The following is a 21,829-nucleotide window of genomic DNA, read 5'->3' on the forward strand; positions in this document are numbered from 1 at the left end:
ACTATCAGATGAAGACAATGGTAACAGAATTAGAAGCCCATTAAAAGAATCTAGATAAAAGATAGTAAGTGATTCTCTCTTAGAAGAAAAAGAATGGCATGAATTTCAGAGCAGTTGTAGAGATCAAATTCACAGACTTACAAGTTCATAGAACTGAAGAATGAGAAAGGAAGAAAGAAGATTAAAAATAACATAAAATTTTCTACTTTGAAATAATGGGTGGGATTTGATAGGGGAAGCAGAATTTGCATTATCAGAAGATCTTTCAGGAGCCGATCTCAGTAGAAGTCTAGAAACATATCCGATGCTCAAAGGAGAAAAAGAATTAGAAAAATAGATTAAGTGATGTAAATTTGAGAATGAAGTTATGTACCTGAGAAGAAAACAGGATAGGACAGAACTCTGGCAAACATCTCTAGACTGATATTTAAGCAGCAGGCAAAGGAGGAAGAGACAAGAGGGAGGGCAGAAAGTAAGATCACCTAGGTGAAATAAACCAGAAGGATATCTTGATTCAGAAACAAAGGGAAGAAAATGTGTGTTTGCTAAATATAGAAGAGACTTGCTAAATATATCTTCAGGATCTTTCTGGACATTTGGATTGCTATCTAAGTGGTTTTTTAGTTAAGAAAATACCTCACAAACTCTGATCTAACTAGTCAACAAAAATATATAAATGTATGTTGATTCATGAACCCTTAAAGGTCACCAGGATGTTATAGGTTATGATCTCATGTGCAATGTATTAAAAGCTAGACCTAATAATGCTTTATTAAAGACATTATCTTGTAGACTCAGACATGGGAGTATAGTTTAGAGAATAATAAGGAAATCAGAAATGTACTGATAAAATGGTTTATATCATCATGGATACTCTCTCACTGTAACTTTTCCTTTAAAAGCTTGTCATTATAATGATGAAGAGGTTATGCATATTAAAAAGTTTATTTTTTTATTAAAAGGTTTATACTAAAGCAACTCTACATATGCAGTAGTAAAATTTAATGTATAAAAAATTAGATGTATTCCCAATGTGGAGGGCTACTCACTATTGATAATTGTTATGAAAAGTATATTTTTTGCTATTGTTATAATTCTAAAAAATTAGAGGGAAAAAGATATCCTTTATAATGTTAGAAACCAAACCATAAGCAAGAAAAACACTTTATTAAATTGTTGGTAACATTTTTGATGAATAATAAAGTTCTAATCTTAAGAATTCTTCATTTTAGAAAAATTTTAACATGTATTTATTACAATGACATATGTTCCACCTTTGTAGTTTTTTACAGCGATTTTCCCAATAAATTTCCAGATGGACAATATTGACTAATTAATAAGTATAAAATAAGCCTAGGTATATAATTAAAATCAAATCGATTCCCCAGAAGTTCCTGATTCAATATTTTTCAAACAAATATTAAAAAGGAATCAAGATGGTTAGTCATGATTTGTACATTGCTATTTTGCTCAAGTATTTAAATAATTCATTCAAATGCTCCATATAACATAATTATTTCTTGACAAAGAACTTTGTAACTCTTAATCTAAAAAGTGCAACTTGAGAAAGCATGTAAGTAAAACAATGAGCTGTAGGCCACAAGGCATTCTTCTGTAGCAGATTGAGAGTTCACATTATGCTATTTTCTCTTCCTCTGATAAATTTATTCTTGACCTTGCCTATTATTACATAAGAAACCACTGCTGAGAATTGCAGTTAACACAGCTATGAAACTTTAATATCATCTTCCCTTGTTACAAGTGGTGTGATTTTCTGTCATTACTGAGATAGCTTGGATTGAGATATAAAGGCAGATGCACTGACATATGAGATAACCATATACTGTTTAAAGGACACAGAAGTAGTTTCAAAGGAGGGGAAAGAAGCTTCACAACAGGTCCCATGTCATGTCATCAATTATCCACCTGTCACACTAATGACTAAGGAAATGCAAGGAGCAGTGACAATGGGAACATTCATCTTGTTCTTCCCTGGAAAACGTGCACCTGTATCCCACTGCACTCTGCCTTCCGCTACCTCCTGCTACCTCCTGCCTCCCAGACTTTTGTTCTCCATGACAGTGAATGTGGTTGTCAGCGTGCCGCCTATCTATCATCCTTTCTTCCTGAAAGGCACCTTGACTGCAGTTAATGACTGTAATGAGACCAAACAATAGATACTATGCCCCCAAGCTCTTCTATTTAGCTTCTCTGAGAATGGGCTCCAGTGAGACAAAAAGGGATCGACAAGATTGCACTGGAAAGGCAAATATTTCTATACCATCTCACTTAATTTGCTCCTTTGCCTAATGTCATATATATCTACTAATATTCAGACAGGAAATGTGACTAAAAATAATGAGACTGAATCTCTTGTGTGCATTATACAAACAACAGCAGTATATGGTAAATAGGCACTCTATATACTTACAAATTTAGATATGCAAGCCTTGTATTTATCAGTAACACTATGCTGAATTGCATGTTACCAATGCTCCTCAACATTAAAGCAATAATGATTTGAAACAACAACGATGAAAAAAATGTGAAAAGGGTATTCTTTATAAGACGGAAAAAGAAAAATTCTATCCAGCAGTTTTTGTTGCTGCTTGTACTACTACTATCACGGCTTCTACTTCTATGGAGACCAGCACGCACTATAAAATCCTTTCAAATATTTTAATTGCCCCCCAAAACAGTACATTGTTGTTATCTCCCATGTTACAGAGTAAAAACATGAGTCTCAAAGAAGTTACATTCTTTGCACAACCAGTAATTCTCAAGTCTTCTCTTTACATCAGTATTAGGAACATTAAGGTATATAAAAATTAATACAACCCATTTCTAACAAGTAAGAATGTTATAACATAGTAAAGGGAGTAAGCAATATAAATTATGCCTATGGGAGTAAGCAATATAAATCATGCCTACAAATAGCTATGACATGAAATTATACTTTAATGAAAGTTTCAAGAGGGTTATAAAGATACATAGAGTAAAAGGAAAAGAATTTTAATGGTGAATTTCATGAGAACATAGCTGAGTTTATCTGTTGGAGGTCAGAATGCACTTATATCAATGGGAGCATGAGGAGAATTATCTTCTCCAATCACACATGATGGTGTAAGATATCAAGACGCTGTAAAATTCATGTTAAAATCCACTGGTGGGGATGGGAAAGGCAGCTGTTACAGGGTTCTATGTGCTGGCATTTGAATCCAGGAAATCACTGCCTTTTTGAACTTCACTAATTACCTGTATATTTGCAGTAGATTGTGACTGTAGAGCAAAACCCTACACTGGGTACAAATACATCCTAATGTCTGAGGAAAAACTCACTTGTGATGGTTTTCAGAAATGAGTGGATTAGAGTCATGAGGTTTATTTTAAGTAAGCCTGTAAGGGGGGATAAAAACCCTGATGCATTCTAACAAGCACACTCAAATCATTTACATAGGAAAGTTAGAGGAAAAAAAGTCCACGATTTCACAGTTGATATTACAAGTGTGATTGGGTAAAATCGGCTTTCTGCAAACAATAGAATTTATAATTTTAAATGAAAAGGCAGGTATTTCAGCATAAACATTTTAACACCTATAATAAATATTTATAGCTTCATGGTCATAAGTCAACAGCCCTTGGGACTTTAGAAATAAATGATTCACTATTACTGGAAAGATCTTTGGCCTTCATAACCAATAGATTTAAAGAAAAAAATTCAAATTTATGGTAACTAGAAAAAATAAACATATATTTAATTTAAGTATTTTAGTAACTGATACATAAATATTCACTAATCTTTTCTTTGTCTAAATAGATGTAATGACTTGCTCAGGGCTTGTCTTAAAGTACCCAGAATCTCCCATTCTTTCAAGAGTCTTCATTAAACTGTCAACTGAGGCTTGTAGCCTCTGGCTTTGGTTATATTTTCTACCAGGAATTCAATTAAAGAATATGAGGTTTTATTTTTTTTTCTTTCCACATTCGCAGGGTCCCATAGCTAAGTATGAAAAGAATTAAAGTGCAGGAACATACGTGATTTTTCTATCATAATACATCTCTTTGCTATAGTATATAAAACATTTCTGGCATTTTGTAATATATATACACACACATATGGGTGTATATTTTTGCAATTGGTTTATCATCTGAATGAAATTTTTCATTTTGTGTCTGAAATTTAAATTTGCTTGGAAAGATGATTTAATTCATCATAAATTAAAAATGTCAAGTCACTTATTACAAATGTATTTATTTATTTGAAAGATTTTATTTATTTATTCATGAGAGGCACAGAGAGAGAGGGAGGCAGAGACACAGGCAGAGGCAGAAGCAGGCTCCATGCAGGGAGCCCACGTGGGACTCGATCCCAGGTCTCCAGGATCATGCCCTGGGCCGAAGGCAGGTGCTAAACCACTGAGCCACCCAGGGATCCCCTACAAATTTATTTAAAATGTCCATCAGGATGTAACATTGGCCCAAAGAGTTTAGCACAATTTATGCATATTTTAATGTATCCTGATTAAATCCTTAGAGTCTAGATGAAAATAGGTATTTCTGTCTGAAGTTCCTATTAACAATGTACTCGTGATGTCTCCTTTCCCTCATCTTCTCTAATACTTACCATTCATGCCTTTTATTTTTCTTTAATATGAACTAGTCCTTGCTAGGAAAGGTCCTGCCCCTTTAACAAGACTGTAAGTTCTTTGAAGGCAAAAGTGCCTTATTTTTTCATATCTGTGATTGTAGATAGGCCATTCACATAACAGAGATTCAAAAATGTTATTTTTTAAGAAATGATGATAATGATAAAAAAGAAGAAAGAGAAGAGGGAAAGGGACAGAAGCAGAAATTCAGGAACTGTATTATTATTGGGATTTGAAAATTCAAAATGTGATTCATAATATTTAGAAGATGGGAAAGTAGGACTCTAGTTGGTTATTTTAAAGAGCTGATATAATATAGCAACGAATTGGTCAAAATAGCTCAAGCTGCTAAAGCAGTAGTCGTATTTTACTTGCCTATGTTTATTTCACATACAATTTTCTGAAGCCCAACTGAGATTTTCACACTTTAAACAGTAGCGTAATGAAAAGGATGGTGCTGAATCCTCTGCAATTAATCCCTTAAACATGTCCAGAGTTGTAGAACAAGTGAACACTCAATTCCTCCTAACTTTAACTGATCATTTCTCTCCTTTTAACACACTTTGCTTTAAACTACAAAGCACTACATTGCTATTAGTGATATTATTGCCAATTTTTTAAAACTAGTTTAAGGGTAGAATGTAGTGATTCATCAGTCATATATAACACCCAGTTCTCATTACATCAAGTGCCTTCCTTAACATCCAACACACAGTTACCCCATCACCCCATACTCTTCCCCTCTAGCATCCTTCAGTTAAGAGCCTCTTATGGTTTGTCTCCCTCTTTGTTTTCATCTTATTTCATTTTTCCTTCCCTTCCCCTATATTCATGTTTTGTTTCTTAAATTCCACATGAGTAAGACCATATGGTATTTGTCTTTCTCTGACTTACTTCACTTAGCATAATACCCTTTAGTTCCACCTACATCTTTGCAAATGGCAAGATTTCATTCTTTTTTTTTCACAGATTTTATTTATTTATTTATGAGAGACACACAGAGAGAGGCAGAGACATAGGCAGAGGGAGAAGCAGGCTCCCTGTCGGGAGCCTGATGCAGAATTTGATCCCAGGATCTTGGGATCATGACCTGAGCCAAACTACATGCTCAACCACTGAACCACTCAGGTGCCCCGAGGCTGCAAACTTAGAGACAACATTAAACAGATTTCTTTATAATTGGGTTCTGGATGTAAATTGGGTCCTAGCAATTCAAAGCCACACATGTAAAATGGTAGGTATATTGAAGGGGAGGCCGTTATTTTGTTCTTAGCTCTGCTGGCAAACACATTTAATACACGGAGTTTTGTGCTGCAATATTCCAAGGTCCACTCAGTAGCTTTATGTATGTTAAGTGGCAGTTATGAAGTAGTGCAGCCTACCTACCAGCATTCCAGATTCCAATTATTAGTTTTATGGATGTGGAGAGAAATGTATGGCAGCAGTCTCAGCTCCTCTGGTGGACTGTACCATGGTGTTCTGCAATTATTTCTGGAAGCACAGCCTGGAGTTCTCTCTGTCAACTTCTCCAACAACATTATAAGCACTTTATTTTCTGTATCAAGTTATTATTTGCCAAAACAAATTTATTTTCTTTTCTACATCTGACCTGGTATCATATACAAATATTTTAATGCTTACACTAATAAAATACAGAAAGCAGATGAAGGAAGGAAGATAAGCGAAGGAGGTGGGGGAAAAAGTAGGGGAGATAGAAGGCACTAGATTAAAAAGTAGTAAAACCCTAGTCCTGGTTTCAGCGCTGCCACTAGCTCATTAGTGTAACCTTAGACTTTCTAGACTTTAGTGCCTCGACTATAAAATGACAGAATTGAAAGATATATTCTCAAAAGGTTTTCACAAATTCTAGAATTCTATATCTTGATAAATTAAAGTTAATTGCTGTGTTGCTATAAGGATCTTGAATCCTAAAGCAAATGACTTGGTTCCCTTAACCAAGACAGACAAGAACCTTCATTTTTAAATTCTCTGATGAGTTCTCTCATATGTTAGCAGTTTCAATAGAAAGCAAGAACAGTGCTACTTTGAACAAAAATAATTATTCATATGAACAACTTTCTGAATTAGATAGCTATTTCAATTTAAATTCTTAACAAATTTAGGATAGTATTTTTCTGGGTTTTTTTTTCAAAATTAAAAGTATGAGGTAAATTTTTTTTCCCCTAGAAGTCAATTACTGAAGCACTTTGTCAATACAAATATAGTACTATAGCAATACTCCTCACAGACAGCCAGGCACTATCTGCTTATAAACCATATAATGCACTCTGCAACTGAAGATTGTTACCTACTTAGTAAAAATGCTTTAAAGGAACTCTGAAATGGTTTGATGTATTGGAGAGGTGAGTAGTATGACATGACATTTACTGTTTTTTAATAACTCAACAATTTTCTTAGCAGATGATGCAGAACCAATTGTAGCTATTATAACAATTTAATTGAAAAAAACAAATGATGACTAGGTTGTAATAGCCTGACCAATTTTTTTTAGTTTACAAAGCCAGATTTAACAGTTGTCTTTAATATTTTTGAGTATGTACCTGTAGTCTTCAAAAGACAGTCTGGCAGAGACTGCTGATTGGTTTTAATATTCCAATTTTCAGTGGGGTCCCTCAATGGGGATGTGGCCATGTACTGGCTATCAATAAGTAAAGAAAATTGTTATTCAATTTTAAAAATAACTTTTCTGTCAAATATAGGTATTTCCTTCAAAAGGAGAAAGGATCCTCTTTCTTTTTCCTCCATCTAAATCTGGACCTTAGATGTGATACCTGGAATAAGCTGTCTTGAACCAGAGGGTAAAGACCACATGACCAACGGTTGTTAAGGGTGAGCTAGCTGAAGCTCAAGTTCCTGGTGACTCCATGGAGCCTCTATATGAGGTCTAGATTGCTTATCTCTTATATGAAAGAGGAAGAAATTTCTATGGTCATTTTGAGTTTTCTTTTATAAGCAGCTGAGCCTACTCCTAATCAACATGGGTAATTTTAAGATTAGGAGGTTGTTCTAGTTCTCATTAAAATTGTACACATATTTCTTAAAGAACCATGGAAAATCAATATACATATGCCATTAGATATTGTTTCTTGGGAAAACCTACATAACTGTTTCTTTAAATGTTTTGTGGGGTTGTTATGATTTATGTATAGATATATGGAGAGAAAAAATAGTAAATGGAAATGCAAGATACTACAGAAAGTATATACCTCAACAAAAACATCTAAAGTTCATTTTAATCATACATTTTAACATCTAATTTGGACCTCATACTTAGAGTGAATTACTTTTTTCCAATTTTCTAATGGAACCACTATGAAATCATGCCAGTAGTAAACATATAGAGCTAATTAATAACGATACACTAAAGATTTCTCTGCTAACATGCAGATGAAAAAACTAAAGAAAGATCCCCTTACAAGGAATAAAGTCAACACAGACATTTTGAAGTTGTTTATATGCAAATAAAAAATAATTCAAACTAAATATTTACTAATAGATTAGGTCATACTTATAGAAATGTGTTGTTTTTTAACGGTATATACTAATAATTTTTTAAATGTAAATAATGTAATCAGCACTTACAGTGTGCCAGGTAGCATACATACTTTTTTCATAACCCTTAACATATTCTATCAACTAGATCCTATTATCATCCCTATTTTAAAGGTGAATCTGTGGCTTAGTTCTCAAATTCTCTGGATATGAATGAAATAGGGAGTCGGTGGATTAGGCAGTGGAGCTCCTATACCTGTCTTACCAGAAAAGTGAACTCCTAATGACTTGACTGTGCCACCTATTAAGACCTCAACAATAACAAGATATACACAGTTTTCCCTTTAAGCCTTCCTCACCTCCAAGATCATCTTGCATTTAGCAAATAAACAGTAACTGTAATCAAAACTATAATAGAGATGTGGCTTTAATGAATTTTACCACATAAAATTCCAATTACTTTAAGAATTTGTAAAAATCTATGACTTATGATTTTGCTCAAACATATATTTGCATTACTCATTATTAGGATGTTGGCATCTGCATTTCAATTCAAACTGGTTATATGCTATTTGCCTCTGTACATGCAGTTACACAGTATTATAATTGTATTTCCTAGAGAAATATACAATCCAAAAGAAACCCTGAACAATGATGAAAGTAAAAAGGAAGTGACAATATCTAAAACATAATTATTCTTAACTGAAAATATAATTTTACATAATATGCAGAATGTTGAATTGAGCAATGGTTCTGACCTCTTCTGTGAATAGGTTCATTTTACATTTTATATAGAAACAAGAAAAGGAAATTTATTAAAATGTTTCAGGAAGCATTCTAGCCAGAGTAAAAATAGCATTTATGGGAGAAATTATATGCTATGTTAGGAATCAGTGAAGCTTGATTTTATATCCATTTTAGCTGCCCAGAATACAGTAAATTTTGTTTTCTTGAATGAAGTGAGTGATGTCACTAGTTTCTCTGGATATTCATAAATTGGCATTCTATGTTTAGTATTAAATCTTCAGTCTTTTTTTTATGGAAAATGATAACACATATCCCTTTCGTCTGATTCTAGTGAATTGGAACTGACTGTATAAGCAATTCAGCACTTTACAAAAGGCATAACTTTTTAAAAAATCAAGTCAGAAACCAGACCTTTACCAGATATCAACTTCATTTTAGCAAAGCAACCTATGTGTTGAAATGGCCTTTATATGAGAATTATTCAAAAGAGATTTGAGGCATGGTAGAGTTGCTCTAATATTACTTATTGAATGTATTTGTTCTGTTTATTTCCCTGTTGAATTTCTTTTGTGATATAACAATACAACCTCATAGAAATCTTCAGCACCTCTACCAATTTAGCATTTACAGACAGTGTTGGTTGCACTAATATAATCAACTTTCTAATTTGAACCAAGAAACTACTGAGTCAAGAACCACTTGAGTCAAATACTATTGCTCTAAATGAGCACTAATAATAAAAGGTTTGTTCAAACAATATTATAGACAATGTTCAGGATCAAATCTCCCATAATGTAGATATTTGTCTACTCTATGGACTTTTTTTCCTATAGATTAGCATTAATCTAATGCTAATGAAGAAAGTTTCTTCTACCACATTTCATGAATTATATGTCATAGTCTTTACCAGACATCCAAAAGAGGTGTAACTTCAAAAATATGTCATTTACAAAAGTATGTGGCCCAGAGAGTCAAAATTACAACCTCAAAAACTGAATGATTAATCTACCTCTATCATCACCAGGAATTGACAGATGGAAACCATCTTGAGCATCATTTATTCATGAAGAAATATATAAAAAAAATTTTTTTTAGATTTTCTGTTTTGATCTCTGAATTGAATAAGTTGAGAATTGGTACTATTTTTATACTATTTAATTATTAGTAGATGTTCTGATAATATTTAGAGATAGTCTTTTATACAAAGAATGCTTAGAATGATCTTCAGGATGCTCCCTTCTCATTGTTGAGATTTTATTTAAGTTTCTGTTACTTTACAGAAGTAAATAATAACAGGTGGCTCAGTGGTTTAGTGCCACCTTTAGCCCAGAGTGTGATCCAGGAGACCCAGGATTGAGTCCTACGTCAGGCTCCCTTCATGGAGTCTGCTTCTGCCTCTGCCTGTGTCTCTGCCTCTCTCTCTCTCTCTCTCTCTCTCTCTGTCTCTCATGGATAAATAAATAAAATCTTCAAAAATTTTCTGTTACCTTTTCTTCCAAATTTAAAATTTCTAATGCAAACTTCCATAAAACCTAAAAAATAATTACAAAAATTAGGTCACAAAGACAACCAGGTTATGTTATGTTTCCAACTTCCTATAACTACCCAGAATATTGCTAAAACTGTCCAATACAGATACAATTTGTATAAGCACACAGAAAAATCCACAAATAATGTCTTATTCTCAATTTTTTTGACTCAAATACCTCTCTGTAACTTTCCCACTTTTAGTAGGGGAATGGTTTCTAATAGTAACACTAAAACGTACTGTATGTTCAGCACAATTCTAAGTACTTTAAGCATATTAACTAAGTGAACTAAGGTTGTAGAATTTAGTAACTCCATCAGTAAATCTTCACAACAAACATAGAGATGGCATTATCATTGCCTCCATCATCATTATCAACTGGGGAAACAGAGACACAGAAACTTTAATTTGCCTAAAGCCATACAGACTTACGTAGTGAAATATTCAGATTTGCATTCAGGAATCATAGTTTGAATCCTTGGTAATAATCATGACTCCATAATGTCTCTTAATTTTACAATAAGAAAAAAAAAGCCATTCAACTGTAAAAGGAGGCAATGGACAGTGGCCACAGTAATGGGGACCATAACTAACTGAAGAAAACAAGATTCACTGAAAGGAGCAGCTGGTAAGTAGCTCCAGCCAATTCTTGCCATAAAGAAATGTGTTGGGTTGGGGTTTCATCTTACCCTATTTATAAGGGCTAATAACTTAGCCACTTACTATTTCAGGATGCTAGCAAAAGCGATGATATTTCAAGGTCAGAAATAAAGAACTTCGCTACTCAAGGCATAGCAAGTAGCACAATCATTAGTATATTTGTGTCAATTCTCCTTCCTGGTCACATTAGGATGGGTTATGGCCCAGATTTAACATGTGTGGTTTCTAAATGATGCATACAAAACATTATTTACACTAAAGGAAGCATTCAGTCACTAAACATCTTTATTTTATACTTCCATAATTGTATAGATTAAATGACATTTTCCAGAGAATTATGCCTCATAAATCAATAAATTTCAGACTTATTTGCAATTAACAACCTCAACAAACATGGTACATCCTTTTATAAAAGCACTTCATAGATAAGTATTCCATCACACGACTAGCATGACTGCAAGGATGTCTATTATCAACAAGCTTATAAGGAGATTTAACAAGAAGAAAAATCTTGTAATCTGAATTAACAGATGCAGGAAAAGGATTTACCAAATTTTAATATACATTCATGATTAAAACTAAGAATAAACAGGAAGTTCTTCAACTGGATAAAGAACATCTATTAAAAGAAACCTACAGTCAAAATCATACTTAATGGTGAGAAACTAGATGCTTTTTCCTAAGATCAGAAATAAGAGATGAATGTCCCCACTCATCACTCTTAGTCACTATTGTGCTAGAAATTCTAGCTAAAGCAATAATAAAAAGGAAAAGTAAGTAAAGGTATACTGATTCACTAGGAAGAAATAAAGTCGTTTTTGTTGGAATATAACATAATATAATTTTGGAATATAATATAATTCCTACTTAATATGTTGGAACATAATAGAATATAAATGTAGAAAATCCAAAAGAATCAACAAAAAAATCTTCTGAAAATAGTGATTATAGCAAAGTTGCAAGATAAAAAAATTTGTATACAAAAGTCAATTGCTTTCCTTTCACAAAGAGCGAACAGTGGGAATTAAAAACACAATCTTATTTCTATAAGCACCCCAAAATATGAAATAGGTATAAATGTAACATATATAAGATTCATACAAGGAAAACTACAAAATTCTGATGACAGAAATAAAAAATAATAGAAATAAATGGAGAAGTACTCCAAGTTAATGAAAAGAAAGCCCTAAGAAAAAAGAAAAATAAAGAAAAAAAAGAAAAGAAAGCCCTGATGTTATTAAAATATCAATTCTTCCAAATATAGATTCAATGCATTCTCAATCAAAATCTTAGAAAATTATTCTGTGGATATCGAAAAAGTGACAAAGTTTATATGGAAAGGCAAAAGACCAAGAATAGCCTACATAATACTAAAGAACAAAATTATAGGTCAAACACTACCTGACTTCAAGACTAACTATACTACTACAGTGATCAAGACAATATGATACTGGCAAAAGAACAAATAGATCAATGGACCAGTATATAGAGCGCCAAAATAGAAATATAGTCTACTGACTTTTGGCAGAAGAATGAAGGCAATCCAAATCATACTGAAACAGACATCAATATTCAAAATATATATTTATTTATTATATGTATACATATATATTTATTATATGTACATATACATTAGGAGAATGAAAAGACTAGCCACAGACTGGGATAAGATATTTGTAAGACACATGTCATATGTGTTTTACAATGTGTTTTACACATGTTAAATATAGGACTGTATCCAAAATATTCAAAGAAACCCAACAATTTTTAAAAATTGGCAAAATGGGCAAAAGAAAGGAAAAGATACTTCACCAAAGAGATACAGATGGGAAACAAGCATATAAAAACTCAAAATCATGTAGTTAGGAAATTTCAAATTCAAACAACAATGGGATACCACTACACACCTATTAGAATGGCTAAAATACAAAACACTGATAATACCAAATGCTGACGAAGAATGTGAAGCAACAGGAATTCATTCATTGCTAGTGGGAATGAAAAATAGTACAGCCACTTTAGAAGTTAATCTGGCAGTTTTTTACAAAGCTAAATATAATCTTGCCTTATGATCCAACAATTGTACCATTTACACAAATGAGTTGAATCTTAGGTCCACCCAAAATCTACACATAAATGTTTATAGCAACTTCATTCATACCTGTCAAGAAAAGCCAAAGACAATAATTGAGATATCCTTTAATAGGTGAACAGATACAATACAATAAAGTTGAAGTATTATTCAGTGATACAAAGAAATGAGGTATCAAGCTGTAAAAGGAAATGGAGGAATGTCACATGCATTTTTTTAAGTGAAAAGAGCCGGTCTGAAAAAATAAATAAATTAATAAATTAATTAATTAATTTAAAAAAAAGAAAAGAGTCGGTCTGAACACCTACACACTGTGTGACTGCAACAATATGACATTCAAAATGGCAAAACTGTGGAGACAATAAAAAGATCAATGAATGCCAGGGAATCACAGGAAGAGAGGGAGGGATGAATAGGTAGAGCACAGGAATTTTATAAAGCTGTAAAACTATTCTGCACAATATCATAATGGTAGGACAGGACATTACACATTTGTAAAAACCCACAACCATGTACAACACAGAACACTGATGTGAACTATGTTAAATAGTAAACTAGTTAAAAATAATGTATGCAAGCTAGTTAAATATGTAAATTAGTTAGGTAGGGGGATTTTGTACATAACTCCTCCACTTTTAATTTTGGTGTCAAATCAACTGGTGGGCAAAAATATTTTTATTTTTTGATAAATTTTAAATCATGATTTTAGGGGATCCCTGGGTGGCGCAGCGGTTTAGCGCCTGCCTTTGGCCCAGGGCACGATCCTGGAGACCCGGGATCGAATAGCACGTCGGGCTCCCGGTGCATGGAGCCTGCTTCTCCCTCTGCCTATGTCTCTGCCTCTCTCTCTCTCTCTCTGTGTGACTATCATAAATAAATAAAAATTTTTAAAAAAATCATGATTTTAAATCACTTTTTAGTTAACTAAGAATCTTTTTTCTCCATTAGATGAAACACATCAGAGTGGTAAATGCATTACACTTAATTTTATAAATTGATATTTACTTTTTCTCTAAAATTATTTGTGTGACTAATTTCCCAAATGGAAATTTCCATTTTCCCTCAAATTATATACTTGACATTTTAATATTCTTTCTAATTTAAGTCCAGATTAAGGAGAACAAATGAAACCATATATGCAAGTCTTAAGATCCTGGCCTTTTCCTTCTGTCTGCCTACATGGAATGGGAGAGGATTTGGGGATGAAATTGCTTCCAAAAAATATCAGTAATGACAAAGTCAGAATTAAAGAGGGATCTTTTGAATGACGGATGCTAACTAAACTTACTGTGGTAATGATTTCACAATATATATAAATCAAACCATCACACTGTACACCTTAAACTTATACACTGCACTGATATATGTCAATTACTTCTCAGTAAAACTGGAAAAGGGGGAATTTTTGAATATACCATAGCACGTGTCCATCACACACACACACACACGAAAGAATTTGGCATGTGTTCTGAAATTATTCTTTACTAAACCATGGTCTTTCTAATTATACACTTATATTTTTTAATCCTTCAATGTTAACACCTAGAGACTAATCTACTCACATATCCTTCACAATTCCTAGCTTATTTGTATACTTTAGATGTTCAATAAAAGAATAAAATTAGAGAGCATATTAAAGAATTAAGTGAGGTAATAATGTTTCAGTTACCCCTCAAGTCCCAAATTCTATGATCTAAAAGCAATGTACATAACCATGAGGTTTTTCAAGTTAGTAGTCTACTATTTCTGGGCTTAACATAATCTTTATTCAAGTATTAAGATATAATTTAAACAAATATTCACTTAAGATCCAAATGAAGAAAAATTTTAATAAATTTCTAAATGTTTAGCTAAATAATGGTAATTGAAAATCTGTCTGCTTATCTGCTACTTATACCAAGTTATTCAATAGATGATATAAAGTATAATTAGAATTATAAATAGTCATCAAAGACCTTAAATACAATTAAGTTCAATTTGGGCAAGTGCACATTAAGAAAATAAATGGAGAAGGAAGAGTTAAGATGGTGGAGCAGTAGGGATCTCTATCCTTGCCCTATCTGTTGAACAGAGCCAGATGAATATCAAATCATTCTGAAAACCCAAGAAATCAATCTGAGGACTGAGAGAACAAGCTGCACAGGTAGAGGGAGAAACAGCCAAATCATGGAAAGCAGGAGCTGCAGAGAGTTGATTTGGAGGAGAAAAGAACTGTGGGTGCTTCAGAGGGGAGGGAACCCTGATCACAGAGAGAGGAGGCAGAAAGAGAGAGAGAAAGAAAGAAAGTGAAAGCAGCACACAGGGGATTGCACAAGAGAAACTTTTTTCCAAAACTACTTACTAGGAAAAGAAGAGGGGCTGATTATTGCAAATTTTTATAAGAAGTGGAGCTTGAAGTCTAAAATTTTAGAAGTCTATACACCATCACTGGGGTTGTGTCTATTGGCCTTAGTGGTATTCCCATGTGGAAAGAAAACAGAGGCCTGGGAGCAGACAGCATGGTCTGAGGATCCCCTGGGTTACATGGGGAGAACTCTTCTTTGAGTACATTTGGGAGAAGTGGCACTGCCTTTTAGGGCATAAATGAGAAGGTGGGCAGCACTGAGTGACCCCATTACTTAGCATAGCAGCAGAGGCACCTGCTGAAGCTGCTAACCTGGAAGTCACCTTTAGGCTGCACTTAATCATAAACTCCCCCCATGATTGTTTGGCTGCTTTTCTGTGACAAACCAACGCCAGCCACAGTGCAATGAGACTCTACCCCAGAGGATTAGCATACCATACCCGGTCCTAAAATCTGGAGCTTTGAAACCCAGCTGTGTTCCTGAGATAAAACACAGAAGTACTATGCCTCCAGAAAGGCAGATGGTTCAGAAACAGAAATGGTGAAGACAGGGTTCTGACAGAAACGTGGGACAGAAGAGGACTGTTTGCTCTTTAGGGAGGCTTCCTAGCAGTGGCAGGAGTGAACTCTCCTCGCCAGAGATGAGAGTGCAGGGTGATGCCATTCTCCCCTAGCCCACCAACATGGACAGATTTCAATGAGAAACACAGGGTCCCTAGTTGAGGCTCTTGCCACTTACACCAAGCCCCGCCCCACTGCACCATGCAGGTAGCTCTTTACAAGGGCAAGTCCACCTGAGAACCAGTGCAGCAGGCCCTTACCCCAGAACACCAGCACAAACCCCCTACAGGCACAGTCTAGTGAAAATAGAGTGCTGTGGGATGCCTAGGTGGCTCAGCAGTTGAGTGTCTGCCTTTGGCTCAGGGCATGATCCTGGGATCTGGGATCAAGTCCCACATCAGGCTCCTCAGAGGGAGTCTGCTTCTCCCTCTGCCCATGTCTCTGCCTCTCTGTGTCATGAATAAATAAATAAAATATTTTTTAAAAAAAGGAAAAGAAAAGAGAGTGCAGCAAAACTTCAGTTCTAGGACTGATAGGATCTAGTCTTTTCTATCAAGCAGATCAAAGCACATACATCTAGTTAAAACTCAACATGTATTAGACCAGGTCCAAATACTCCACACTGAAGGCGAGGAGAAATTCTGCAGAGGATTGATCTGAGGGAAAGAGCAGCCAAAACAGAACAGCACAGTGCATACAGCATACACCAAAAAACTTCCTGAAGTGCCAGGCCCCGGACAGTATATGACCTCTTCTTAATATGGGCATTATTTTCAAGAGCATGAAACATAACAGTTTTTCCTAACACATAGAGATTTAGGCAAAATGCCGAGATGGAGGAATTCATCCCAAAAGAAAGAACTAGAAGAGGTCATAGGTGGGGAATCTAATAAAAACAAATATAAGTAATATGTCTGCACCAGAATTTAAAACACCAATCATAAAGATAGTAGCTTGAAAAAAATACAGAAGGAACCAGAGAGATCCTTACTATAGAGTTAAAAGGCCTAAAAACAAGTCAGGCCAAAAAAAAAAAAAAAAAAAGCTATAAAAATAAGAGATTCAAAACTGACTGGATGTATTGCAAACAAGGATGGATGAAGCAGAGGAATGAATCTGTGATATAAAAAGATAAAATTATAGAAAATAAGCTGAAAGGAAAAGGGAAAGAAAACTTTTGGAACATGAATGTAGACAGGGAACTCGGTGACTCCATAAAGCATAATAGCAGAAGAAGAGAGAGGAAAAGAGGTAGAAGGTTTATTTGAGCAAATTATAGTTGAAAACTTCCCTAATCTGGAGGAAGAAACAGACATCAAAATCCAAGAGGCACAGGAACTCCCAACAAAATCAACAAAGACAGCAAACATCAAGACAAATTGTCATCAAGTTCACAAAATACACATACAAGGAAAGAATCCAGAAAGCAGAAAGATAAAAAAGTCCTTAACCTACAAGGGAAGACAGATCAGGTTCCCAGCAGATCTGTCTACAAAAATTTGACAGGCCAAAAAATAGTGGCATGATATATTCAATGTGCTGAATGGAAAAAACATGCAGACAAGAATACTCTATTCAGCAAGGTGATCATTCAGAATAGAAGGATATATAAAGTAACCCAGACAAACAAAGACTAAAGAATAAAGAAGTTCATGACCACCAAACCAGCCCTGCAAGAAACCTTAAAGGGGACTCTTTGAGTGGGAAAGAAAGACCAAAGTCAACAAAGACTAGAAAGGACCAGAGAACATCACCAGAAATACCAACTTTATAGGTAACACAATGGCACTAAATTCATATCGATCAATAATCTCTCTGAATGTAAATGGACTGAACATTCCAATTAAAGACATATGGTATCAGAGATGATAAAAAAAAAAACAATAATACCTATCTATCTACTTGCCTTCAAGAGACTCAGTTTAGAACTAACGATACCTCCAGATTGAAAGTGAAAGGATGGAGAACCATCTATCATGTTAATGGATGTCAAACAAAAGTCAGAATGGCCATACTTATATAAGACAAACTAGATTTTATTTTTTTAAGATTTTATTTATTTATTCACACACAGAGACACACAGAGAGAGGAAGAGACACAGGCAGAGGGAGAAGCAGGCTGCTTGCAGGAAGCCTGATGTGGAACTCCATCCCAGGACCCCGGGATCACATGCCAAGGTGAAGGCAGATGCTCAACCACTGAGCCACCAGGTGTCCCGACAAACTAGATTTTAAATAAAAAAACATGACAAGAGTTGAATAAGGCATGTATCATTAAGGAATCCATCCATCAAGAAGATTGAGCAACTGTAAATATTTATGCCCCCAACTTGGGAGCACCCAAATATATAATTCAATTAATAACAAACTTAAAGAAACTCAATGATAATAATACAATCATAGTTGGGGACTTAATACTTACAGCAATGGACAGATCATCTAAGTAGATCAATGGAGACAATGGCTTTGAAAAACACACTGGACCAGATGGACTTAACAGACACATTCAGGACATTTTATCATAAAGCAGCAGAATATACATCTTTTCAAGTGCACATGGAACATTCTCCAGAATAGATAACATAGTGGGTCACAAATCACCTCAACAAGCACAAAAGATTTTAAATCGTATCATGCATATTTTCAGACCACAGTACTTTGAAACTTGAAGTCGACCACAAGAAAAAATTTGGAAAGATCATGAATACATGGAGGTTTTAGAATACTCTACTAAAGAATAAATGGGCTAACCAGGAAATTAAAGAAGAAATTTTAAAAAATAGATGGAAGGAAATGAAAATGAAAGTAAGACAGTCTAGAACCTGTTGGTCCAGATTCAGCAAAGTTGGTCATAAGCAGAAAGTATACAGTATATAGGCCAACCTCAAGAAGCAAGAACTAGAAAAGGAACATCAAATAAGGCCTAAAGCCAGCAGAAGAAGAGAAATAATAAATATATAGAAACAAACAACAAAAAGCCAGTATACTAGATCAACGAAACTAAGAGTTGGTTCTTTGAAAGAATTAATAAAATGGATAAACTCCTAGCTAGACTTATCCAAAAAAAGAGGAATGACTCAAATAAATAAAATCACAAACAAGAGAGAAGAAATAATAACCAACATCACAGAAATATAATTAGAAGAGAATATTATGAAAAACTATATTCCAAATAGGACAACCTAAAAGAAATGGACACATTTCTAGAAACATATAAACTACCAAAACAGAAACAGGAAGAAATAGAAAGTTGAACAGATTCATAACCAGCAAAGAAATTGAATCACTGATCAAAAAACTCCCAACAAATAAAAAAGTCCAGGAGCAGATGGCTTCATAGGTAAATTCTACCAAACATTTAAAAAGGAGTTAATACCAATTCTTCTCAAACTATTCCAAAAAAATACAAAAGGAAGTAAAACTTCCAAATTCATTCTATGAAACCAGCATTGCCCTGATGCCAAAATGAGATAAAGATCTCACTAAAAAAGAGAACTACACTGATAATCACTGGATGCAAAAAATTTTCAACAAGATATTAGCAAACCAAATCCAACAGTACACTAAAAGAATTATCCATCAGCCCAGAATTATTCCTGGGCTGCAGGGGTAGTTCAATAACACAAATCAATCAACTTGATATACCACAGTAATAAAAGAAAAGATGGGAACCATATGATTCTTTCAATAGATGCTTTAAAAAGCATTTGACAAAATACAGCATCCATTCTTGATAAAAATCCTCAATGAAGTAGGGATAGAGGGGACATATCTCAACATCATAAAGGCCATATATGAAAGCTAATATCTTCAACGGGGAAAAACAGAAAGCTTTCCCTCTAAAGTCAGGAACAAGACAGGGATGCCAATTTTTACCACTGTTATTTAACATAATACTGGAATTCCTAACCTCAGCAATCAGACAACAAAAAGAAATAAAAGGCATCCAAATTGGCAAGAAAGAAGTCAAACATTCACTATTTGCAAACAACATAATACCCTAGATAGGAAATCTGAAAGACCTAACCAAAAAACTGCTAGAAGTAATACATGAATTCAGCAGTAGCAGAATATAAAACAACGTACAGAAATCTGTTGCATTTCTATACATCAATAATGAAGCAGTAGAAAAAGAAACCAAGGAATCAGTCCCATTTACAATTACACCAAATACTATAAGATACCTAGGAATAAACCTAACCAAAGAGGTAAAAGATCTATATTCTAAAAACTATAGAACACTTATACGAAAGAAACTGAAGAAGACACAAAGAAGTGGAAAAACATTCCGTGCTCATGGATTGGAAGAACATTGTTAAAATGTCTATACTATCAATGCAATCTATGTATGTAATGCAATCCCTATCAAAATACCACGAGCCTTTTTCACAGACCTAGTACAAACAATCTTAAAATTTGTATGGAACCACAAAAGACCCCAAGTAGCAAATCATTTTGAAAAAGAAAAGCAAAGCTGGAGGCACCATGATTCCAGACATCAAACTATATCACAAACGTACAAGCAGGAAGACAGTATAGTACTAGCACAAAAACAGACACATAGATCAATGGAACAAAATAGAAAATCTAGAAATGGACCTACAACCATATGGTCAACAATCTTCAACAAAGCAGGAAAGAATATTCAATGGGGAAAAAAGTCTCTTCCACAAATGGTGTTGGAAAAACTGGACAGTGACATGCAGAAGAATGAAGCTGGACCACTTTCTTACACCATACACAAAAATAAATTCAAAATGGATTAAAGACGGGAATCCATCAAAATCCTAGAGGAGAACAAAGGCAACAACCTCTTTGACCTCAGCACCACAGCAACTTCTTACTAGACAAGTCTCCAGAGGCAAGGGAGTCAAGCTAAAATTAACTATTGGGACTTCATCAAAATAAAAAGCTTCTGCATAGCAAAGGAAAGTCAACAAAACTAAAAGACAACTAAAGGAATGGTAAAAAAAAATCTGCAAATGTGATATCTAATAAAGGGTTAGTATCTAATATCTATATAGAACTTATCAAATTCAACACTCCAAAATTAAATAATATAGTTAAGAAATGGAATGTAGACATGAACATACATTTCTCCAAAGAAGACATACAGATGGCTAACAGACACATGAAAAGATACTCAACATCACTCAGCATCAGAGAAATACAAATCAAAACTACAATTAGATACCATCTCACATCTGTCAGAATGGGTAAAATTAACACGGGAAACAACAGATGTTGGCGAGGATGTGTAGAAAGGGGAACCTTCTTACACTGTTGGTGGGAATGCAAACTGTTGCAGCTACTTTGGAAAACAGTGTGCAGTTGCCTCAAAAAGTTTAAAATAGGGATCCCTGGGTGGCGCAGCGGTTTGGCGCCTGCCTTTGGCCCAGGGCACGATCCTGGAGACCCGGGATCGAATCCCACGTCGGGCTCCCAGTGCATGGAGCCTGCTTCTCCCTCTGCCTGTGTCTCTGCCTCTCTCTCTCTCTCTCTCTGTGACTATCATAAATAAATTTAAAAAAATTTTTAAAAATAAAAAAGTTAAAAAATAGAACTACCCTATGAACCAACAATTGCACTACTAGGTATTTACCTAAGGGATACAAAAATACAGATTTGAAGGGGCACATGCACCCTGATGTTTGTAGCAGCATCATCAATAGCCAAACTATGGGAGAAGCCCAAGTGTCCATCAAATGATGAATGGATAAAGAAGATGTAGGATGGAT

The 21,829-nt window shown here is 34.4% G+C and overlaps 1 protein-coding gene across 35 annotated transcripts in view; it reads right to left on the reverse strand.

Moving 5' to 3' along the window:
* The window catches only part of STPG2 (sperm tail PG-rich repeat containing 2), a 531,130-nt gene that overhangs the window by 185,507 nt on the left and 323,794 nt on the right, over positions 1 to 21,829 (reverse strand). For 2 of the 35 annotated variants that reach the window (XM_072810717.1, XM_072810715.1), the window contains exon 13: positions 10,394 to 10,438. The exons of 32 other annotated variants lie outside the window; for them this stretch is intronic. In XM_072810717.1, the coding sequence (XP_072666818.1) occupies positions 10,394 to 10,438 (45 nt within the window). Of the gene's footprint in view, positions 1 to 10,393; positions 10,439 to 18,132; positions 18,316 to 21,829 lie in introns of those variants that run through there. One more of the 35 variants, XM_072810718.1, reaches the window with a different exon arrangement.

This window comes from Canis lupus, chromosome 33 (assembly GCF_048164855.1).
Source record: "Canis lupus baileyi chromosome 33, mCanLup2.hap1, whole genome shotgun sequence".
Taxonomy (NCBI): Eukaryota; Metazoa; Chordata; class Mammalia; order Carnivora; family Canidae; genus Canis; species Canis lupus.